We start from the raw sequence: 26,120 nt of genomic DNA on the forward strand, positions 1-26,120 counted from the left end.
TAATACAAAATTGCTCAATTATTTCAAGAACAAAAAAATAATGTAACGAATTTTTTTGTTTCATAAATTTTAATTTTACTTTCATTTTAGAAAAATAATGTCCCAATCAAAAATTTACCAATGGCGCAGTACTGGCGCAGTACTGACAAGTGTTGACGCAGAACTGGCACCCAGTATTGGCGCCAGAGTTGGCGTAACTTTGAGATGATAACATTTTCCCAGTATTGGCTGCCAGAGTTGGCACCAGTACTGGTAACCACTACTGGTTCAGTACTGGCTGAGTACTGGTAGTTTTGTAATTTATTGTATACGAAAAGAAAGCTTTAACTGTAACAGAGATAAGTTTCACTGCAATAGTGAAATCTCTGCTCTAGGTAATACTTTTTTTTAGGAAAAAGTGTGTGAAATTTTTAGTAACCCAACACAAATTAAATATTAATTAAATTAGTCAAATAACTAATTAATATTTTATTATATATAAAATCGAAAACACCAAGAGTTTTTATTTTTTATTTAGTATAATATGTGTATATTGCAAATTATTATTAAAAAAATCAAAAGATAAATATAAAAACTTTTTGTAAACTAGTATTAATCAAAAAGAAAATCTATTTAAGCCAGTTCTCGTTCAATATCGGCTCAGTACTGGATTGCCAGTACTGGGAGGATAGTACTGCACCAGTACTGATACAATGAAAATACCAGTACTGGTTTAGTACAGACTTCCCAGTCTCGGCAGCCAATACTGAACCAGTACTGCGCCAGTAGTTAACTCTGGTATAATAATGAAATTTTTGGTTGGGGTTGCATATTAATATTGAAATAAAAAATTTTATAGAAAGAATTTATATATATCTATGTTAATTTTAGACATTTGTAAATTCGAGTCTTAGATCATATGGAATTGAAAAAATTCTATGATATGATCAGAAATTCCATGAGATTTCCATGTTTTCCATGATTTGTAGAAACCCTGTATTTATTTTGTATTAAAAAAAATTGAGGCTTCAAGTTGTAGGATTATATATTTTTTTAATTTTCAATTTCATGTTCATGTATCACTAAGGTTTCTGAGAAATTAGATATTAGGTATTTCTATTCAAGATAATCAATACTTATAGTTGTTCCAAATTTCTATATTTATAAAAAATTTTCATGTATCACTATAAGATTTCTAAGAAATAGATTACGACTTAGAAAAAGATAAGAAGTATAAAAAGAAAATTGTGTTTCACTAAGAATTTAAAGTTAATCAGTTGCAGGTTGATTCGAACTTTTACAACTATAAGGCATCAGTTTACTGCGTAAAAATAATTATTTTGTGAGTAAAACTTTGTTATTTTTCTTATGATAAAACTAGTTTTAAACTAGAAAATATCTTAACTATTTGATAATAATTACTTTTATATCAGGAATTTATTTTACTGTAAAAAAAAATAATATAAAATACATAGAATTTGTATTATATATATAAAAAAAAAAAAAAAAAAAAAAAAAGTTTCAATAAAGAAAAGAAAAAATACTTTAATATTTCTAAATTCTTAAAATTACAGCTTACGTATCCGGATCTTCTTGTATACTCCTACTCCTTAGTATGAGTATACAATTATTTTGCTTCCTCGTGGAGGAAGCTTTATAGTCCTTTCGTTTATAAAATTTTTAAAAATGGTCGAAACAAATTTTCCTTTATATAGAAATATGTTATATGATCAATTGTCCGGATGTGTGGATTTTCTTTTTGAACACGATTACTTTAACAGGTTTTAATGGTTTTTTGGTAAAATTTAGTAGGTAAAATTTATCTATAGTTTCAGACTCCTGAAAACAGTCTAAAATGAGCAAAAAAGAAGCTCCGGTTTATGCAACTTCAAGTACGATGTGTTCATTTTCAGAAGATCGTAAAGACCGTAACCCATCAACTGTCTTAAAAGGAATAAGAATTGTCGTGGGATTAGAAAACAGTGTAAGTTTATTATTTCGTTGTGCATAATACAAAATATTACTATATTTATAACATAGTCAATAAATCACTTTTAGAAATTACCATCTGAAGAACCTTCTATGCTTCGTAATTATTTAAACAAAGAATGTTACCAATGTAGTGAAACACTTACATTCATTGGTAATCGACGTCACTGCCGAGTTTGTGGAGAAATATTTTGTCCAAATTGTTGTTGCTATGACATGCCTGGAATGTTTATGAACCGAATAGGTGAGTTAATATATAAAAAAAAAAACATTTTCTCTCTCGGAAATGACCAGATTATGGAGAAACAAAATTTTTTGCTACTTCCCAATCAAAAATTTACTAATGGCGCAGTACTGGCGCAGTACTGACAAATACTGGCGCAGTACTGGCGCAGTACTGGCGCAGTACTGACAAATACTGGCGCAGTACTGGCACCCAGTATTGGCGCCAGAGTTGGCGTAACTTTGGGATGATAACATTTTACCAGTATTGGCTGCCAGAGTTGGCACCAGTATTGGTAACCACTACTGGTTCAGTACTGGCCGAGTACTGGCAGTTTTGTAATTTATTGTATACGAAAAGAAAGCTTTAACTGTAACAGAGATAAGTTTCACTGCAGGTAATACTTTTTTGGTATACTTAGGAAAAAGTGTCTGAAATTTTTAGTAACCCAACACAAATTAATTTCAATTTCAATTTCATTTATTAACGGGACATGCCCTTTCGTACAAAAGTACTCCTAAATTCTAATAGTTACGTAAGTAACAATACAAAATATAAAATATTAACTAAATCTAGGTAGGCGCTATAATGGTTAAAGTTCAGTATAAGTTTATACAGTAAAGAATAACATAAATCAAATTACATTATTATCAAAGGAGAAGATTAATTTTTGATAAATTGAATCTGCTTTAAATTAAATATTAATTAAATTAGTCAACTAACTATAATTAATATCTTATTATATATAAAATCGAAAACACCAAGAATTTTTATTCTTTATTATAATATATATTGCAAATTATTATTTAAAAAATCAAAAAATAAATATAAAAATATGTTTATTATAAAACCAAACTTTTTATAATATATAAAAACACTTTAGTAAAAATAAAAATGTTTATAAAATAATTATAATGTATATAATTATGCAATTAACTATTTAATTATTTTATTATTCACTTTAATTAATATTATTTATTATATCAAATATAAATAAAAAAGAATAACATCCAGAAACAAATTACAATAATTTTATTGACCATTGAACTATTTTTTATAATTTCTATTAAGAAAGGTTAATTGTATATTTTATATTATTGATAATATAACATTTGTGCAATTTTACTTGCGATTGTATTTAATTTTGATGAACAAAATATTTAAACAAAAAGATTCATCGGGTTCACTCTAGAACTTTTTGTAAACTAGTGTTAATCAAAAAGAAAATCTATTTAAGCCAGTACTGGCTCAATATCGGCTCAGTACTGGTTTGCCAGTACTGGGAGGGTGGTACTGCACCAGTACTGATACAATGAAAATACCAGTACTGGTTCAGTACAGACTGCCCAGCCTCGGCAGCCAATATTGAACCAGTACTGCGCCAGTAGTCAACTCTGGTATAATACTGAAATTTTTGGTTGGGTTAGACTCCTTTCTTCAAAAATAGTCACATTTATTTTTTAAATATTTACTTCTTGGAAAATAATCTAAAATAAGTCTTATTTTATTAATAAAATAACTTTTTATAAAATTCGTTTGGTTTAAAATTTATTATATTATTTTAATAATTTGCAAGTAATCAAAAATTGTTTAAAAAAATTACAACTTTAGATATAATATATTATTTATTTATTTAACGCAGACATATGAAACTATAATAAAAGTAATTTTTTCAGGTCATTTGAGAGTATGTTCCTATTGTTGTAAAACAATGCTTAACTATTTACAATTATCTTCTGACATAAAAAATAACCTTTCTATTGGATTGAAAGTTCTTAAAGAAAATCTTGAAAAGCATTATGGATAATTATAATTTGATTTATAAATAAATATTTTATATGCCGGTGATTCTCCCGAAATACTCCTTTTTGTGAGTTGTAAACGGAAAGAAAATAAATTAGTATTTTTGGATTAATGGAGTCTTTAACATTCATCTTTAAAAAAGCAATTATCTCTACAGCATGATCATGCTAACTTTTAGTTTTTAAAAAATTCTAGTATATGGACTGAAGGCACAGAAAAAAAGGTGGGTAAAAAGTTGTAAAGATACCCACACAGCACAGTATATTGCTGTAAGCTTACCTCAAGCTTACATGTAATTTTTGTAAGCTAACCCTTTAAGCTTCAGGTAAGGTCGAGGTAATATAAAAATGTCCGCCATACAGTAAGCTTACACAGTAGTAAGGCCATAGTAAACTTACATGGCAAAGTCACTGTAAGGTTACAGTAAGCTTACACGGTAAGCTTATATTAATTGCTAACAAATAACAAAGTATTAATTTATCAACTTACAGTAAACAATAAATTGTTTTGCACAATTATATTTATTTTGTCATTTATATAAAAAACCCCGGTAGGGTTTGCTTAAAAAAATTTACTGCGCATTCGTAAGTGCCATAGAAAGCTACTGCGCATAAATATTTTTAAAAAATTATTTATTGATACATTTGAAAACTTGCTGTGTAAGCTTACTGTAACCTTACAGTGGCTTTGCCATGTAAGTTTACTATGGCCTTACTGTGTAAGCTTACTGTATGGCGGACATTTTTATATTACCTCGACCTTACCTGAAGCTTACAGGGTTAGCATACAAAAATTACATGTAAGCTTGAGGTAAGCTTACAGCAATATACTGTGCTGTGTGGGTAGAAGATAAAAGTCGTTAGGATACAGGGTAAAGGATAAATTTGTGATGGATAAAAATGTAACTAAAATATTACTAGAAAAATGGATGTCATATTTGAGTAAACTGTCTAATTTTAATAAAAATATTATTAATTTTACACTTATAACTTATTAAATCCACAAATTTTATATAAATAAGTAATTGCACGTGGAAATATTTTTCCTATAATTATTGTCTATTAATAAAAATATCTTTGACTAATACAACTGACAGCTGACGACAGTACGTAAATAATCAGAACTGGGAAATTACAACTCAACGTCTGTATTGTTGCACGAAAGCAGAGTTGGGTAGTAACTGAATTTTTTGTGCATATTAGGCTGTGTCAGTTCATCGAGATATTTCGAGTTCAAGATATGACGTCAGAGGCCTGGAGGGACAACAAACAGAGGAAACAATGTTATTCTTATGGAGAAGAAAATTTGTTTCCACTTTCATCAATTTTATTCATACTTTGAACATGGAAAACGCTTGTTGACATATAATAAAATTAAAATGTGTGTTGATAATTAATTTTATTATATATTTGATTCATTTGCATTGATAGATTCTCTGAATTCGTGATAAAATATAAATATTGAGGTTAGAAAAGTTTGTTTACTAATCACATTTTACATTTTAACATTATTAAACAATATCCAGTATGCATGTTATTAAAAAAGATATAAAATATATATTTTAAGTGGGAATTACCGCAGCAGTAAAGGATTTCAACTTAGTAAACAAACACCCCTAACCTCAAAATTTATATTTTATAACGAATTCAGAGAATCTATCAATGCAATTGAATCATATATATGTATAACAAAATTAATTATCAACACACATTTTAATTTTATTAGATGTCAACAAGCGTTTTCCATGTTCAAAGTATGAATAAAATTGATGAAAGTGGAAACTAATTTTCTTCCCCATAAGAATAACATTGTGTCGTCTGTTTGTTGTCCCTCCAGGCTTCTGACGTCACACCTAGAATCGACTCTGACGTGACAAGTGACAGAGCCTAATATGCACAAAAAATTCAGTTACTACCTAACTCTGCTTTCGTGCAACAATACAGACGTTGAGTTGTAATTTCCCAGTTCTGATTATTTACGTACTGTCGTCAGCTGTCAGTTGTATTAGTCAAAGATATTTTTATTAAAGTCCAACGCACAATAGGTTCGCGAACGTGAAATTCGTTCGCCAACCTATTGTGCTTAAGCCTTAATAGACAATAATTATAGGCAAAATATTTGCACATGCAGTTACTTATTTATAAAAAATTTGTGGATTTAATAAGTTAAGTGTAAAATTACTAATATTTTTATTAAAATTAGACAGTTTACTCAAATATGACATCCATTTTTCTAGTAATATTTTAGTAACATTTTTATCCATCACAAATTTATCCTTTACCCTGTATCCTAACGACTTTTTTCCTCTAACTTTACAACTTTTTACCCACTTTTTTTTCTGTGGGGTTCAATTTTTTTTTAATAATTTTCAAAACATTTAACCGCCACATTGGATCGTTCATTTTGAATTTTGAAAATCTGACATCAGATTCGTAATCAGCGACCTTGAAAACCTCTGTGTTAAAAGTTTCAATCGAATTCGATGAATTTTTAAAAATTTGTCCGCCATATTGGATTCGCCATTTTGAATTTTAAAAATCTGAATTCAGATTTGAAATCAGCGACCTCAAAAACTCCTAGGTACCAAGTTTTATATAAATCCAAGAATTTTTTTAAAAAAATTTGACACGTTTTTTGAGGTTAGGAAGAAATGTAGACCCCCAGAAGCAAAATAGACTTCAAATTCGTGTTCGGCGGCCCAAAATACATGGATATAGGGTAATCTAATCCCTAAACCCCGACACTTTTTTTTTGTAGGGATGTGTAATTTTAACAAGTGCAATGTTTAAATTTTATTAATTTATAATTAACTATAATAATTTCCGTATTCATTCATTCATTCCGTCTGTCCACACTTGAAGTTAGTCGTATATTGTTCCTTTTGTTTTTCTAAAATTGACAGATTCTTGATTTCGTAATATTTTATGGTTAACGCGACGGATATTTTTATTCATCGTCATTAATTAAGTCATATACTAAGTATCAATTTAAAGTAAAAAAAAATACTGTTCATTGTGTGCTGCACCAGTATATTTCCTACTTGGTATTTATAGAAAAAAAAGTTTCAATTATAATATAATTTTTATTATTATTTATAAATTTATTATATTATATATACATTTTTTTAAATATAATGATTATTACAGATAATTAGAACATTTTAACTTATAATTATTATTTCTTTCATTATTTTTCCATTATTCATTATTATTTATTATATATTATTATTCATAAATTCATTATTATTAATTTGTTTTTATTATTAATTAATAAATTGTTATATTTTTTATCTGTAAACAATATAAAAATAGTTTGCTTTTTTAAAAAATTCTCAATTTGATTTTAATTTTTAATTTAATTTTCTTTTTGATTACATAATTTTTTAATATTTATTAATTATCAATTAATTAAATTTTTTGAAAAAAAACATAAATTTAAAATTTTCATTTGCAACGAAATATTTATAGAAAATACAAAAAAATATTTAGCAAAACTAATTTTTTGTAATTTCAAAAATTATAAAAAATCATCTAACATTGACTTTATAAAAAATATTTATTTCGAAAATTTTAATATTTATATTCTAAAATTTTTACTTAAAAATCTTATTTTTTTACTATCAATTCACAAAAAAATGATCTTACTCGTTATATATACATTCTGTCAATAAGAAAATCCATTCGTCAGTAATATCTTTTATCCCAACAATCTCTGCCTTTTCGTATACAGTATACATAAGTGACAAAGAATATTTTAATCATAATTGACACAACATAATTAATTTTTCTCGGCATTTCAAGTGGCGGCGGTTATGTTGGTGAAACTAGAATTGATTTATCAACATTTACACCGCAAATTGTAACTATTGGTTTTAATTTATGTTTTTCTTATCATCACTTTTTCGATAGGTTTTTTCTTGGGTTTTCATTGTTGTTACCGTCAACAATCGAACTAATAGTTTTACAAGTTTATTAAATTTAAAAATTAACTTAGCTAAATTATTTTTGCTGTATTAACTAATTATGAGCTGACTTAACTAAAAAATCACTATTTATATAACATGAAACTCATTTTTTTCTGTGTAAAAATAAATGATAACGTGAAAATTAGAAATATATCTATTATTAATTTATTACTCCACTGATGCAGAATTATTATTATTATTATTAATATTATTATTATTTTAAAAAAACCATTGCAATGACAGTTGGACGCGCGCTTGCGCGCGTGTAATTTTGCTAGTTAAATAATTAAAAGTGATCCTAATTTCAGAATAATTTTTAAAAAATGATATAATATTCAGTTCAATTTGATATTGTATCGAGTGAAAACGTTGCATGAGTTAATATGATTTACGGTATGAATTTAACACCTCCAAAGAAAATTGTGTAAAGAAAGACGTCGATATAACAAAAAAATTATTTTTACCTATATTGTAGAAATCTGAACTTATTGCTATATTCTTAAAATAAGGAAAGATTTTTTATCTATAAATAAAATTTTATTTAAAAAAAATGTATAAAATTGAATAACTATAAATGTTTACTACTTCTTATAATAGAGATTAAACTACAGTGAAATACTTTATTGGTGATGGAATTGGCTTTTACATGTAACTAATAAAAAAAATCAATGAAATTGTATAAGGATAGCTTTAGTATAGAATCTATAATTTTATAATTGAAATATCTTACAATCGTTATGACAATTTTTCATTAAAAAAATATTTTTCATAAATTTTACATAAGTTAAAAAAGTAAAAGTAGTAATATAATATTAGTAGTAGTGGATGTTAAGTTAAAATTTATTTTTAATATTCACTCGATACCTAATAAGAGGATAGATAATAGAACGTACAGAATGTTTCAAGTTAGAATTTACTTCCGTACGCAGAGAACAGACAATAAGCACGTACAATATAATTGCAGCTTATAAAGCTTCGAGTTAAACCCCCCAATACAACCCTTCCGTCTTATTATCGAAAGATATGAATATTCTCCTATTGCATTTCAAAGCTCTATACTATTGCGGACTCTCCGGTGGAGAGAAAACACTTTCCTTCACTTATTCTATTTATAAATTGTTTATAGTTTTTTTACTATTTTGGTATACATTATCACATATTATTCAATATATTACAAATGGTAGTACAGATGAAAATGCAAAAAATGGACTCTTCATTTCCGCTCCATATATAGCAATATGCATGAAAATTGCCAATTATATTGTATGCGCTAAAGAAGTAATGAATTTAAGAAAAAAATTTGCAGTAAAAATTGGACAACCAATGTCAGAAACAGAATGGAATATTTTTCAAACATATAATCAAGAAAATAATACATTATTTGTTAGAATTTTAATTTTCACTATGATTTGTGGAACATCAGTTCTAATAGCGCCAATAATGAATAAATCATTTAAATCTTATGTACTACCATTAGAGACATATCAGCCTTATTCAATTACAAATTGGCATAATTATTGTTTTACTTATGTTTGGCAAGTGATTGGATCTTATTATGGAATATTGATTCAAGTCACTTCGGACACAATGATGTATGCATTTATTTCTCTCATATGTGCTGAATACGATATTTTTTGTTTGAGATTAAAAAAAATTGGTAATAAAAATGAAATGATTTTGGTAAAAAAATTCATTGATCATCATGTTTTTATTCAAAATCTTACTCACAGTACACAATCATTTTTCATGAGGACTGTGACGTTACTTTTTTGCTGCAGTTTATTCACTCTTAGTGGATCAATATTTAATGCTATTCAGGTAAAATTTTTTATTAATAATGATTTGATACAGTATAGAACCTGCGTTGTAGCAAAAACTTTATAAAGGAAAACAAAATTTTTAATTATTTTTTATACACCTATTCTTACGCAATAAAAACATTCATGTGTCAGGTATGAAATAATTTCAGGTGGAAAATAAATATAACAAAGCTTTTAAAATTTTGCTTCTTTGCAGTTTCTACTGTAATAGACTTTTGATTATTTAATGGTATTCAAAAGCAATATTTAGTATTTGTGTATGAATTATAAATAGAGATAGAAAATGTCTAACCGTTCTTTCAGTTTGAATTTTGAATTAATTTTGCCTGATAATCTAAATCACAAATAGATACTGAATTGGATTTAGAAAATTTTTGAAGATAAAAATTTTTTTAAAGAAATTTTTTTAATACATATTTTTTGAAAATTTTTTTATTAATAAAGTCGCTACCTTCGAAAACCATTAAAAACACTCATACAGAACTTTAAGAGTTTCCGCCAAACTTGCTGAAGATCAACTTCAGGCAAATATCTTGCAAACATATGTAACAATATTTTTGACTAAAATTTAAAAAATGTGATTGTGATATTAAAATAACTACATTATTTAAAAAATTTTACATCTTAACCATATTAACAGACACAATTCCGCATTCCAACGTAAATAGCACAACGGGTCTGCTGGACCCGACGTATTCAAACGTGTATTTTTACAGCCAGTTAAGGGTTAATAATAGTTTATTATCCTTTTAATTAAGTTATTAAAAAAATCATCAAATAAATGTTTTCAATTTGTTAATAAATTAGTTAAACAATTACAAATAAAGAATAATAAATACAATAATAAATCAGTGTTAGAAGGATGTTCAATTATTACTTTTTAAGAAATATACCCAGATAACAAGTAAGCTTGCAGCAAGCTTCAAATGTCCCACCTGACCCAAGATTGCATGGTAAGCTTACCGAAAGATTGCAGTGTAAGATTATTGCAAGATTGCACAATAATATTATCGCAAGATTGCTCAGTAAGCTTGCACGGTAAGCTTGTCGCAATGTTGGTGCAAAGTTGACAAATAACCTTGCCAATTAGTACAGAAGGTTGCAGCAAGCTTTCGGTATATAACAAAAAATTTTTTTGGGGGAGGAAATTTATTTTTGTATATACATTGAGCACTAGTTCCTGAAAGGTCAAAAAAATTTACTGCGCAGTCGTAAGTGCTTGTGATTGCAAGTGTGCATAGTGCTCAGTTTCAATGCAAACTTCTGTGCAAAGTTATTGGCAACCTTGCACCAACCTTGCCACAAGCTTACTGTGCAAGAATACTACGCAAGCTTGCGATAATCTTATTATGCAATCTTGCAGTAATCTTACACTGCAATCTTTCGGTAAGCTTACCATGTAATCTTGCGATAATCTTATTGTGCAATCTTGCAGTAACCTTACACTGCAATCTTTCGGTAAGCTTACCATGTAATCTTGCGATAATCTTATTGTGCAATCTTGCAGTAACCTTACACTGCAGTCTTTCGGTAAGCTTACCATGCAAGCTTGGGTTAGGTGGGACATTTGAAGTTTGCCGCAAGGTTGCTGTAAGCTTACGTGCTGTCTAGTTAATAGGATATATACATGGGACGTTTCACACCAACCAGGCCACTCTTCTCTGCAAAATTGAGAGCTTTCAAAATTATTGTTCATACCCGGAAATTATTGGTATACATAAGTAATTTCTAAAACTATCTGACCTTTTGAAAAATCTAATATATAGCGGCTCCAACAGAACCTATAAATGCACCTAAAAAACAAACTTTTCTAACCTCAATATTTACATTTTGTCACGAATTCAGGGAATCTATCAATGTAATTGAATCAAATATAGAACAAAATTAATTATCAACACACATTTTAATTTTATTATATGTCAACAAGCGTTTTCCGTGTTTAAAGTATGAATAAAATTAATGAAAGTGGAAACTAATTTTCTCCCCCATAAGAATAACATTGTGTCGTCTGTTTGTTGTCCCTCCAGGCTTCTGACGTCATATCTTGAACTCGAAATATCTCGATGAACTGACACAGTCTAATATGCACAAAAAATTCAGTTACTACCCAACTCTGCTTTCGTGCAACAATACAGACGTTGAGTTGTAATTTCCCAGTTCTGATTATTTACGTACTGTCGTCAGCTGTCAGTTGTATTAGTCAAAGATATTTTTATTAATAGACAATAATAATAGGCAAAATATTTCCACATGCAATTACTTATTTATATAAAATTTGTGGATTTAATAAGTTAAATGTAAAATTGCTAATATTTTTATTAAAATTAGACAGTTTACTCAAATATGACATCCATTTTTCCAGTAATATTTTAGTAACAAACTACATAGAAAGGAAACTCGTATAGCTAAAAAAGTGTCGAGCTTTTAAAATATCGACCAAATTAAATTTCGATGGATATAATTTTCGATGCTTCTAAATTTCTATCATTTAGAATATCGAACAAATAAAATATCGACCACTTTAAATGTCGTTCATTTAGAATATTTACCAAACAAAATATCTAACTAATAAAATTTCGACCACTTTAAATGTCGATCATTTAGAATTTCGACCAAATAAAATATCGTCTAAATAAAATGTCGACCATTTAGATTTTCGATCAAATAAATTATCGACTAAATAAAATGTCGGTTATTTAGAATTTCTGTTGAGATTAAGGTGGATCGAGTAAAATAACACAGTTGATTTGAGAACAAGATTTAATATTTATTATAAGTTAAAAATGAATATAAGACAAGAGCGAACTAATGGCGTCGAAACGAAAATTACTTGTATTGTGTTGTTGTGTGAAAGTGTACACTATATAGGTGGCGTTCAAAAAATAGTCACGTGTCCTTTTAATCGTACAAGGCGCGAAATATAAAATATTCGTTCTTCAACACTCCCCCTCGATTAAGGGACACTTTTAATCATTACACTGTAAATTTCACTAGACCGAGGCGGTCGATACACTTCATATGTTTCTGCTTCTGTAGACCTTTCGTCAAAACGTCGGCAGCCATGTCCTCCGTTGGTAGATACTCGATTGTAATTTCTCCTCTTCTTAGAATCTCGCGTATATAATGGTGGCGAACGTCAATGTGCTTACTCCTATTATGGAATATCGGGTTTTCAGCTAATTTACGGGCACCATTGTTGTCACAGAAAATTATTATTTTTTTCGTCTTTGCGAATCCTAGTTCATCAAGGAAACGTTTCAAATGTGTTGCTTCTTTTCCGGCTTCGGCTAAGGCCATATACTCGGCCTCAGTCGATGAGAGGGCCACAGTCCTCTGCTTCCTGGATTCCCATGAGACACTGGATCCTCCGAGAATGAACGAAAAACCGGTATAGGACTTTCTGTCATTTGGGCAATTTGCCCAATCGGCGTCTACAAATCCTTTCAGTGATTCTCCGGATCGATGAAAATGTAGACCCACATTTTTTGTTCCTTGCAGATAACGGAGTACGCGTTTTGCGGCCACCCAATGGCTCACATCGTGGCAATTATTGAATTGGCTAAGGTAACTGGTCGCATGTGCGATGTCGGGACGAGTACACATAGCCAGATACATCAATGCTCCCATAAGTTCACGATACGGGTGTGAGCTTTCTTCATGATCAGGATCCTTCGATTTTTCCAGTTTTACTCCAGGGTCCAGTGGTGTTGATACCGGTTTGGAGTCCGACATCCCAAAACGAGTGAGGACATCATTGATGTATCCAGTTTGGCTGATCTGAATTCCATCTTCTTTCATAATGAACTCCATTCCCAGGCAGTGTTTAACCGTTCCAAGGTCCTTAACATCAAAGATCTTCGATAGATAATTTCCGAATCTTGTGATATTGTTTTTGTTCCGAGAGGCGACGAGGAAATCGTCGACATAAATTGAAATTATCAGCAAATCTTTTCCTTTTCCTTCGTAGTACACACACGGATCGTGAGAAGATCTTTTTGCACCGAATTTTATTAATTCTTTGTCGATTCTAACGTTCCAACAACGTCCAGCTTGTCGTAGACCGTAGAGTGCCCTTTTCAGCAAGCACACTTTGTCCCCTGATTGAAGATCGATCAGCATTTTCTTTGCTTTCCTTCCGATATCAGAGTCGAGACTTTCGGTGGCGGTGATTTCTTCCAGAGCTTGAATGGTGTACTTTGGTACTTCCATGAGTACCTCCTCGTCAAGGGTACCATTTAAATAAGCAGTTGTGATGTCGAATTGTTTAATCGTCATGCCATGTTCCGCTGCTATTGCCGTTATGCATCTGATGGAGCTGAGTCGTGCCACGGGGGAAAATGTTTCGTCGAAGTCTATTCCGGGTCTTTGAGCAAATCCTCTTGCTACAACCCTTGCCTTCCTTCGATCCAAACTTCCATCTTCTTTATATTTATTCCTTAATATCATTCGACTACCTATTACAGCTTTATCACTCGGTCTGTCGATGATAATCCAGGTGTCGTTCTTGACAATAGATTTGATTTCCGATGTTATTGCGTTGCTCCAATCTTCAGCGTCTGGTCCTCGAATAGCCTGTTCCAGCGGTATTTCGGCGAGAGACACAATCTCCTCAATTGAATTTGAACAATTTAGCATGTTGTACTTCTTTCTGGGTCTCCCCCTCTGACCAGTTTTGACCTTCTGAGGTCTACCAGGGCCTCTGCGCTGATTGTCATTGTGAGCACCCTCGCCTTCGTTCTGTTCACTCTCTTCTTGATCGTTTGACTCGTCGCTCAACTCTTCTTCCACGTCATACCGATCGTCGTCCGATTCGACCATAGCTTCGTTTTCCTCTCGACGTTCGTGATCATTCTTATTTCTAGGTGATAAAATCAGTTCGAGTTTTGCACTATTGTCGTTGTTAAATTCGTTTCGATCTTCTGGTTCCGGCGATTTCTTTGGTAGTCCGATGAACTTCACATCCCTGGTGATATCAATTCGATGTTCACTGGGTATCCATACCCGATAGCCTTTGGATTCATCGGAATAACCGACAAATATTCCGTTTTTTGAGCGTGAGTCCAGTTTACCTTTTGTCGGCAATCTATTCAAGGTGAAAACTTCCGATCCAAATACTTGAAATTCGCTTACGTCCGGAGCTTTTCCCATCCATTTTTCGAAAGCGGTCATACCACCGAGACTTCTGGAGGGACAACGGTTTCGAATATAATTCGAAGTATTAACAGCTTCGCCCCAAAACGCTGGGGGAAGAGATGATTGCTTGAGGAGACATCTCGTCATATCCATCAGAATCCGGTTTCGCCTCTCCGCAACTCCATTCTGTTGAGGTGTATAGGTGACGGTTAACCTTCTACCGATGCCATTTTCTTTCAGGTACTCGTCGAATGCAGAGTTTATGTACTCTGTTCCATTGTCTGACTGAACAAATTGTATCCTGCATCCGTGTTTATTTTCAGCTGCGGCCTTGAAGTCCTTGAAAGCGGAAAGTACTTCGTCCTTTCTTTTCAAGAGACGTATCACGCACCAACGAGAGTAATCGTCGATAAACGTCGCGATATACCTGGCTTTGCCAACTGATTCCACGCGTATCGGGCCACATACGTCGGTGTGGATGATTTCCAGTAATTTCGAACTTCTCTCTGATGACTTTGGAAAAGGCGCTCGTGTCATTTTTTCACTGAGACATATTCTGCAGTTGAAACTATTTCGTGTATTTCCGAGATTCATACCACGCACATTTCCTTTCCGGTCACTGTCGATGAGATCGCGAACGTTCAAGTGTCCCATTTTCACATGCCACTCTTCCATTGCATTGTCCTTAACGTTTTCGTCGATCACAACATTTGAATTAAGTTCATTGTTCACTTCACGTATGTAGTATAAGCCTTCCTTTCGATCAGCAGCGAGTATTGTGTCGCCTTTTTCATTGATTATTTTAGCCTCTTGTTTGTCGAAAATCACTACACAATTTCTATCTGTGAGCTTTCCTACGGATAACAAGTTTGTGCGCAATTGAGGAACACGTAGCACGTTACTGACACTTATGTTTTTCACATGACCGTTGACGTCTGTACTAATAGCCACAGATCCTTTTCCTTCAATTGGAGTAGTGGATTTTTCACTGGCTAATTTGACACTGCCGGCACAAGGTTGAAGTTCGGTTATAAAATTCGCATCACTGTTTCCCATGTGCGTCGTGCAGCCACTATCAAGACACCATAATTCACTGCTTCGCGATTTGTCCGTCTCGTACGTTTCCGAACAATTCATGTTTTCTGCACTAACTAATAAACATTCGTCATACACTGTGTTTGCGTTGCTTTTATTTCCTTTCGATTCATTACAGTCAATCGCTTTATGACCGAGCTTACGACACCGGTGACATCTAAATTTAAAGGGTTCACTTTTTTGTTCACTGTCACGTTTTTTATTATCGTCTTTTCGAATTGTATTACGAGATTTAAAGAACTTCCTTTTCGCGAACATCGCGTCAGAGACATTGTATTGAACTCCGTTCTTTCTCGCTTCATATTCCTCTACTATTTTCACGCGTAATGTTTCGGGGCTCGGCAACTCGTCACGCGACTCGATCGCGCAGCGAAAATTTTCAAATTTAACGGGCAAACTATAAAGTAACATTACGGTCAGGAGATCTTTGTTTATATCTATATCCATTTCGCTTAGCTTGTCAATGATATCGAAGAATTTTTGCAAATGATCGTGCACGTCACCGTCGTCTGTCATTTTCAATAATGTAAGCATCTTAAGCAACGTCGCTTTTCGTGCTGGCCCGGTCGACTGGTAAATTGACTTTAACTTTTGCCACACTTCCTGCGAGGTGTTGCAACCTTTTATTTGCTTCAATTCCGACGGTTTGATTGCTAAGATGATGTCCGATCTTGCTTTTCTATCTTCATTATCCCAAGCTCCTGCTGCTGCCACGGATTCCGCGTTCCCGTCAACGATTGTGGGTCTGACTTTTTCCCCACTCACGTAACCCCAGGAATCGTTTTTTATTAAGATCGCTTCCATTTGAATTTTCCACGTGTCATAATTATTTTTACACAAAACTTCGATTCGAACACTTTGTGATGCCATTTTCAATCGCGAGATTCCACGTTTCGAGAAATGACGCCGACTTCAACACAACAGACGCGTCACACGAACTCCGCGTATAAGTTTTACTTTTCCTGCGATTTTACTATTTCCCGTCCTGGGCCCATAACCTGTTGAGATTAAGGTGGATCGAGTAAAATAACACAGTTGATTTGAGAACAAGATTTAATATTTATTATAAGTTAAAAATGAATATAAGACAAGAGCGAACTAATGGCGTCGAAACGAAAATTACTTGTATTGTGTTGTTGTGTGAAAGTGTACACTATATAGGTGGCGTTCAAAAAATAGTCACGTGTCCTTTTAATCGTACAAGGCGCGAAATATAAAATATTCGTTCTTCAACAATTTCGACTGAATAAAATGTCGACCTTCATAAATATTGTCTATCATTTATAATTTCGATAAAATAAAATATTGACTAAATAAAATATCGGCCACTTTAAATATCGATCATTTAGAATTTCAAATAAATAAAATATCGACCAAATAAAATGTTGACCATTTTAAATATCGATCATTTAGAATTTCGTTCAAATAAAATATCGACTTAATGTAATTCGATCAATTAAATTTTCGATCTTTTTAATTTTTGGGAAAAATCATGCGCCTCGTATTAACGTCAAAATTAGCACTGGGTAGTATATTTTGCCTACCATAATGTCTCATCTCACGTTTTTAGGTTCATTTATAGGTTATATTGGAGCCGCCACATTGGATTTTTCAAAAGGCCAGATACTTTTCGAAAGTACTTATGTATATCAATAATTTCCCGCTTATGAACAATAATTTTGATAGCTCTCAATTTCGCAGGGAGGGGTAGTCAGGTTGGCGCGAAACGTCCCATATATATATGAATAACATATAATACTAAAATGTGTTTAGCAAGTATGACGGAAATTTCGTTTAGATGTAAATGTAATTTTTAATATTATAAAGTTTAGTATAATAAGCATCGATTTTCTATCAATGATTGCATATTGCTCGTGTATGTTGCTTCAAATTTTTCTATACACATTTTATGGAAATAAATTGATAGAGAAGGTATTTCCTTTTAATATATTTTATTTTAATTTATAGAGAAATGAATAAATAAATATTCTATTTATATAATAACGAATTTTATAACGATTAAAATGGAAAATATTTTATTATCAGAGTCAATCAGTAGCAGACGCTGTATATAATAGTGATTGGTTAAATGTTGATTCTGCTCAAAGAAGAGAATTGAAATTCATAATGCAAATTAGCTCTAAAGGAACTATTTTGTCACATCATGGACAGTGTATATTAAATTTAAATACTTTTGTTTGGGTAATTATATTTTTTACTATTAAAATTATATATAAATAAACATATATTTTAAGCCATTTATAAAAGATTTTATTCTTATTTTGAGAGGGGAAATATAGAAAAGTTTTGAATTTTCTTCTTCAATTAAAAGTTTATATTTATAGACGTTTTCACCGTGTGGAAAAATTTAATCCTCCAAAAGGTTAAAGACAGTAGATATATATTCTACGTCTGCGCAGAATGTTTGATTACAGCTCTACACAGCTTTTGCGCAGACGCAGAATATATCTCCTGCCTTTAACCTCTGGGAGAATTAAATTTATCAACACGGTGAAAACGGCCTCATAGTATCAATGGTGATAAGAGAACTCTTGTTTGACATGTTTCCTAAAAAAAAAAATTCTTTTATAAATTTTTGCCCTATGCGAATACGTGTAATAAATCTTTAAAATTAGTTGCTCATTTAAAGTTATATTTTTTTTCTTGAATCATATTTAGATCCTAAAAATATACAGAATGGTCAAAAATTAAAATTTTGTTTTTTTGATCATCCTATATATGTTTTCAGGACCCAAATAATGCAAAAAAAAATACATATATGACTTCCTGCCATTATTAAAATTTAAAGGACTTAAAATAAAGGTGGTGACTCTTCTTCAAGAAAAAATTACTAAATGTTATTTATACTTTTGCAGATTGTTAAAGCATCCTACACAGCATTGAGTGTATTAAGAAATGGAACAAGTGCATAAAAAAATGTCTTTAATACATTTACTAAAAAAAAATGTTATATTAGAAAATGATAGAGATCATTATGAGAGATAACAAATTTCTTATTAGATTGTGTATTTAATTGAATAAACAATAAAGAAATTGCAGAAAAAAGAAACATCAATTTTTCCATCACAAAACTCATTTATATCCATTATTTAAAAAATTATTATTTTCAAGACACATTAATTATTAGACATCAAGTAAAAATTGTTTGAGAAACTTTTTGTATTATCAAACAGCATACCTTAAAAACAAAGTTTTTTATATTTTCCCATAAAAATGTTCTATCCCGTGTGGAAATTGAAAAATGGTCCTAACTTGGTCCTATCTAGTTTGCCGTTTTATTATCTAGGTTCTATCTTGGCAGTCTATCTTGGTCCTAAAATGGCTGGTGATGCGATTTTAGCCTGGTCCTAATTTGGGTGCCTATTTAGGACCAATATAAGGGTCCTTTTTAGGTCCTAGATAGGACCAGCTTTTTTAAAATTCACATAATTTTAATAGGATTAATTATTTGTTAATAAATTTTGATAACATAATTTTGTATTTTATATTGAAATTAATATATTTGCTTACTTTTAGTACATACATATATACAAAAACTTACTTATAAAATCTTTGTTTCTTTACGCATATATAATATATATTACCATATATGTACATAAAGAATGTATATTAACAATCAAATATTCGTAGATTTTTTAAAAAAATAAACATTTAAATATAACTGGACTTTTACAAAGGTTTAGCTTGCACCCTATGATTTAAATAAATCAGTTTCTTCCACTATAGTTCTCTTCGATATAAAATCTTTTTTTTTTAATTACAGAAAGTTTCTTTGAAAAAAATTATCTTTGTTTCAGAAAAATTTTAATTTTTTTAATCAAAGAAATTTTTTTTGATTTTATATTAGTATTGAAACTTCTTTGATTGAAATTTTTATTCTTTTAAATTTTTCAACTTATTTCAATCAAAGAAACTTTATGTAAATTTTAGAAAAACTTTTTGTTTAAAAGGAAATTTGTTTCGAATGATACAAAACAAATCAAAGCAACTGACTTTTTCAAATAAACAATCCCTTTTTTTGGGTGTATATAATAAAAATAAAAAATGTAATCAATAATAATAAATAATAATAATAATAAATCAATAAACAAGCAGAATCACATTACACTTTTTACACAAGAACTTAACCTCTAAATAACTTCTGCTTATAGTTTCGTCCGTTTCGTCTGCTAGGGTTGAAAAAGTAGGGGCAAAAAAATTCAAATTAAATGTAACCCTTCTCATTTTGTTTAATATAAATTTAATTAATAATTAATTAAAATTTTTAAAAAACTATGGTATATTTTTATTTTTTTATTATTTTTATTATTGTATTTATATATTTTTTTTATTATTTTATTATTATCTTATTATTATAAATAATTATATTATTATTATAATATTATTATTAATTATAATTAATAATGCCAAAATACTCCGATATTACTAAAATGGCTTGTAAAAGCAGGACCAAGTTAGGACCAAATTAGGAAATATTAACATTTTCTGCCAAGTTAGGACCAGCTTAGGGCCAATTATCATTTTAGGCATACCTTAGGGATTTCTACTCGGGATTGTCAAATATGCAAAATATTTTTATTTACGAGAATAAAAAAAAAGTTTAAAAAAAAATTTTTGCATGAAGTTTATTAGAATCACTTTTTTGTAAAAAAAAAAAATAAGAGTATAAGAAAAATAAGTCACATAAAATTACGGATTATACAAAATATATATTGTATATAAATCAAATCTAACATTTTACAATATTAAATTCCAGTTTATGATAAACAAAATAAAAATTTATTTATAATGAAATTTACCAAAAAAAAAACATATTGTAAATGTAATTATTTTACTTTCAATGATTGTTTTCATCAATAATTATTCTTCTGAGTCTGTTTTAGAATCGTTAAAATATATTCTATCCGGTATGTCAATATCTACATCGTGCCATACCCAATAGGAAAAAATACCCAGGACTGTTGCAACTGAGCCCACTCCCAAAATAATTCCTGGTAAATCTCTAAATTAAAATAATTTAATAATTTTTGATAAATAAATAATAAAAAGTAAGGTTATTAAAGTTACACAACTTTTTTTTTCAACGATTTTTATATTATTTATATTTATCTAATTTTTAAGAACAAAATAAATAATTCAATTAAAACAATATATTTAAAATTATTATTAAAATAATTATAATTTATAAACTTACTCTTTAAATGTAGATTCCATTTCTGGTTTATCTTTAACACATTTTACATGAGTATTCCTGGTAATTATTGTTGGTGTTAATTTTCTTGATTTTCTATTAAGAAATTTATTAAAATCTTTTAATACTAAATACGAAATTTTGAAAGACATAATTTAATTAAAATTTCAATATTTATAAAATGTCAATAAAATACAAAAGTTGAAAATTGAGATATTGATATTTAAATGTTGAATCTAAATTGTGAAAAACAAAATACTGACGATAATTATTTACTCTATGTATAGATTATATATATGAATAAATAATGAAATATATTTCCGAGTTATAATATTGTTTATATAATTTTTTTTTAGATTAAGTACTAAGGCATGAGTAGAAACTAATTTATTTTCAGTTTTTCTAAAAAGAGAAAAATAAATTTACTTTCTTCAATATAAATATTACTGATATATAAACAGTCTCAAAGAGTTACGATTCAAATAATCATTTGTCAATCTATACATCTGCTGCTAATATTTTACATTTCCTTGGAAAGGCGGGTAGTAAATTTGTTTCTCATCCTGCCGCATGACTACTAATTGGTCACTTAGCGGCAAGAATAAATGCGATGAACAATATATTGACAAAATCATCAGGAATCCTGTGATGCAAATGTACGCATAAATACCAGTATTTATTTATATACTTTTGTATCACACCGTGTGGAAATCTTCCCAAAGTCGCCCAAAGTGAGACTGGGCGCCAATATGGGCCCAACTTGGCTTCCCAAAGTTTGAAAAATGAAGAAATAAAAGAATTAAGTTAATTAAATTATTATTTAAATAATATTCTGAAGAAATATACAAAAAAACGCAACTGTGAAAAGCTGAAAAAAATGTTTGTTTTTCATTGTACTTGGGCAAAGTTTGGATCAACCCAACCTGGCCCCAACTGGGATTTCCCAAAGTATTCCCAAACTGAAATTTAATTTAATATTCTGTTATAAATAAATAAAAAAAACTTGAGAAATAATAAAAATATAAAATATAATCGATCCAGATGAGAGGTTAATAATGTTGAAATTTATAAATCATTAAATAAATTTTAACAGAGTATACAATTTTTATTAATTATTATTATTATTAATAATAAAATTTTGATTCTCTCACTCGGTAGTATTTAATAATATAAGAAGATGATATCGATCATTCCGAGTCAAGGATTAAATAAAAGATAAAAACATTATTCTTTACGTTTCAATGGCACAGACATCCTCTTCAGAAACTGAAAGTTTATTACAAAATATAAAAAAATTTTTTTATAAAACTTTAAAACATTTGTAAAAAATAAAAAAATATTTCTTATAAAAAAAATTAAAATTAAATGACTAAATTTACGGTACTAAATTGTACCGCATCTTATGTTGGTGAAACAAAGAGAATGGTGGGGGTTCGCGTTAATGAACATAAAAAATCAAAAGTTGGTGTCACTGCTACTCATAGAGATTCTAAAAAGCATGATTTTGACTGGTATAACTTTTTAATTCTTGACAGAGAATCAAATGAGAACAAACGCTTGATATCCGAAATGATTCATATTAATCTGCAAAAGAATGCAATAAACAAAAAAGATGACACTCAAAATCTCAGTAATTGTTACTTCCATTTTCTCAATGATAGAAAATATTCATAACTTTTATCCCTGTCTAATAATACTTTGACGTTTCTCTATTTACATTATTGAAATAAGGTCAATGAACCTAATTTCACTCTACGCTTCTTCATACTACTTTGTAATTGATCAGTGTCTATTAGCAATCGTGTCAATTGAGACGTTTAATCACTTTTAAATTTACTTAGTCAAAAAAAGTTTTTTTTGAATAATGTTTTCATTTTTTTTAAGGTAAATTTAGTCATTTAATTTTAATTTTTTTTATAAGAAATATTTTTTTATTTTTTACAAATGTTTTAAAGTTTTATAAAAAAATTTTTTTATATTTTGTAATAAACTTTCAGTTTCTGAAGAGGATGGCTGTGCCATTGAAACGTAAAGAATAATGTTTTTATCTTTTATTTAATCCTTGACTCGGAATGATCGATATCATCTTCTTATATTATTATTATTATTGTAACAAGTAATTTTTTTTAGAATAAATTTTATCATAGTTTTGTGTATAAAAAAATTATAATGATTAAAATTTTTAAAATATTTAAAATTGTATAAATAGAATTTATTTAAATTTAATATTGTGAATAATAAGATATGCAAATCGATTAAAGTATACAGAAGCATCGATTGATTCATGTGTGTCATAAATACGACAATCGATAACATCAAACCCTTTTATCGTGTCATTGTGAATCAATGTGTAAAAACATGACGAGTCAATTGTAATGCACTGCATTCTCCGCACGTTTTCTATATATATATATACGTCAAACAACTATTTTCACGATTCATTCACATCTTCCATATATGCTATTGTTGAAATTATTTTTTCTTCATTCAAGAAATTTTTTTTCTTTGTCAATGTTTCAGTAAAGTCGCATTATAGAAGAAAATTAATGACTAAATTTGAAAAAAAATGTATTCTTTAGTGCAAACAAATATAGGCCCCCACGTGAAAAGGTTCCCGGAATTTTTGCAGAGTGACTCTGGGAGTAGTTCCCAGAACATTCTGAGAACATTCCCGGAATTTTTTTGGTTTTTTCCCAGAATTCATGGAATTTTCGTTTAAATCATATAATTGATACTCCGGGATGACTCCAACGTACATCCAGATATCCAGGAGTCAATTGGACAACTTCTTCAGGGAAGTTTAGCTGTAATCAAACCATCAATACTCCAGGATGACTCCAACGTTCATCATGATGACTAGGAATCAATTGGCACACTTCTCCAGGGAATTTTAGCTGTAATCAAACAGTCGATACTCCAGGATGACTCCAACAAACAACATGATGACTAGGAGTCAATTGGACAACTTCTCCAGGGAATTTTAGCTGTAAACAAACAATCGATACACCAGGATGACACCATAGTACATCATAATGACTAGGAGTCAATTGGACAACTTCTCCAGGGAATTTTAGCTGTAATCAAACAATCGATACTCCAGGATGACTCCAACGAACATCATGATGACTAGGAGTCAATTGGACAACTTCTCTGGGGAATTTTAGCTGTAATCAAACAATCGATACTCCAGGATGACTCCAACGTACATCATGATGACTAGGAGTCAATTGGACAACTTCTTCAGGGAATTTTAGCTGTAATCAAATAATCAATACTCCAGGATGACTCTAACGTACATCATAATGACTAGGAGTCAATTGGACAACTTCTTCAGGGAATTTTAGCTGTAATAAAACAATCGATACTCCAGGATGACTCCAACGTACATCATGATGACTAGGAATCAATTGGACAACTTCTTAAGGGAATTTTCGTTTCAAACTGATTCTCAATAATTAAAAGAATTATAAACTTGGATTTAATATTTATGATTATTTAATATTAGGATTCTCACAAAATTATTGTTGTCCCACTTTACTTTACCGAAGGGGTGAAAATCGAAAAATAAGGGTTGATTTTGAAAAAAAGGGGTCAAAAATTTTTTTTTTTTAAATTTTGTATACATTTTTGAAAAGTACGTGAAAAATGCATCAAAATTCATTGTAGATAAATTAAAATCCATTAACTTTTGTCATAGTTATACGGATTTGAAAATGACAATGTTACCCTTAACGTCAAAACTTCAACCCCCTCTACTTTTTACAAATATTTTTTTAATGCGTTTATATTTTAGGGATTTATTACTATCATATCGGACAACAATTTACCAAAGTATGAAGCCAATCCCAGAACATTGACTTTTTGGGCTGGGGCGATTGAAAAAGAATCTCTCATATAAGAGATGTATATGACATGATATATTTTTTTGGGGGATTTCATAGACTAGCTCACATGTGCTCAGAAGAGTACTTGATGTTTTAAGCGCCCCTAACTTCATAAAAAATGTATTTTCAATGTATAATCTAACCGGATTGTGAAATTTTAAACACAGAAAAAGAAAAATAACCTATACATTAAAGCCTCATTAATATTATTTATAATATAATTAAAAGTTAATGAATAATTGTTGCTAATTAGTCGGGGCTTCATCTAACCCTTTTAAATTACGACACTGTCCACGTCGAATTTTTCTTAACTTGACTACTAAATATTGAAAAAAAGAGGTCATATATTGTTAAAGAGACTTCTATTAAATAAGAAATTTCGTCTTCTTCTCGTTTATTCCCCACTTTAGTAGTCAATTTACTAAAAATACATATGAGTTTAACAAATAGTGATACTTAAATTTTCTCCGTGTAAAATTCTCTGAAGAAGTTGACCAATACACTCCTGGGTATCCGGATGTACGTTGGAGTTGTCTTAAAAACTCGATTATTTGGTTGAAACGAAAATTCCCTGAAGAAGTTGTGCAATTGACTCCTAGTCATCATGATGTACGTTAGAGTCATCCTGGAGTATCGATTATTTGAGTACAGTTTAAATTCCCTAGAGAAGTTGTCCAATTGACTCCTAGTAATCATGATGTACGTTGGAGTCATCCTGGAGTATCGATTATTTGATTACAGCTAAAATTCTCTGGAGAAGTTGTCCAACTGACTCCTAGTCATTATGATGTACGTTGGAGTCATCCTGGAGTATCGATTGTTTTATTACAGCTAAAATTCTCTGGAGAAGTTGTCCAATTGACTCCTAGTCATCATGATGTACGTTGGAGTCATCCTGGAGTATCGATTGTTTTATTACAACTAAAATTCCCTGAAGAAGTTGTCCAATTGACTCCTAGTCATCATGATGTTCGTTGGAGTCATCCTGGAGTATCGATTGTTTTATTACAGCTAAAAT

General features: G+C 30.0%; 2 protein-coding genes across 3 annotated transcripts; both read left to right on the plus strand.

Annotated features, from left to right (window-relative positions):
* Positions 1–1,184: 1,184 nt before the first annotated feature.
* Positions 1,185–4,106, plus strand: LOC127284682 (putative 1-phosphatidylinositol 3-phosphate 5-kinase). 2 transcript variants are annotated; one of them, XM_051310264.1, is made up of 4 exons: positions 1,185–1,321; positions 1,809–1,963; positions 2,038–2,212; positions 3,868–4,106. In XM_051310264.1, the coding sequence occupies exons 2-4, from the start codon at positions 1,835–1,837 to the stop codon at positions 3,996–3,998; spliced, it is 435 nt and encodes a 144-aa protein (XP_051166221.1). In that variant the 5' UTR covers positions 1,185–1,321; positions 1,809–1,834; the 3' UTR covers positions 3,999–4,106. The 2 variants fall into 2 exon arrangements, with proteins under 2 accessions (XP_051166221.1, XP_051166230.1); XM_051310273.1 differs by having other exon boundaries at positions 1,244–1,321; positions 1,815–1,963.
* A 13,712-nt stretch (positions 4,107–17,818) lies between these two features.
* Positions 17,819–18,977, plus strand: LOC127284695 (putative odorant receptor 71a). Its single transcript, XM_051310300.1, has 3 exons — positions 17,819–17,938; positions 18,053–18,208; positions 18,883–18,977. Exons 1-3 carry the CDS (start codon positions 17,864–17,866, stop codon positions 18,937–18,939), a joined length of 288 nt encoding a protein of 95 aa, XP_051166257.1. The 5' UTR covers positions 17,819–17,863; the 3' UTR covers positions 18,940–18,977.
* The last annotated feature ends 7,143 nt before the right edge of the window (positions 18,978–26,120 follow it).

Source organism: Leptopilina boulardi, unplaced genomic scaffold (genome assembly GCF_019393585.1).
Source record: "Leptopilina boulardi isolate dan_hultmark-lab unplaced genomic scaffold, ZJU_Lbou_2.1 LbouV2_121, whole genome shotgun sequence".
In the NCBI taxonomy this organism is placed as follows: Eukaryota; Metazoa; Arthropoda; class Insecta; order Hymenoptera; family Figitidae; genus Leptopilina; species Leptopilina boulardi.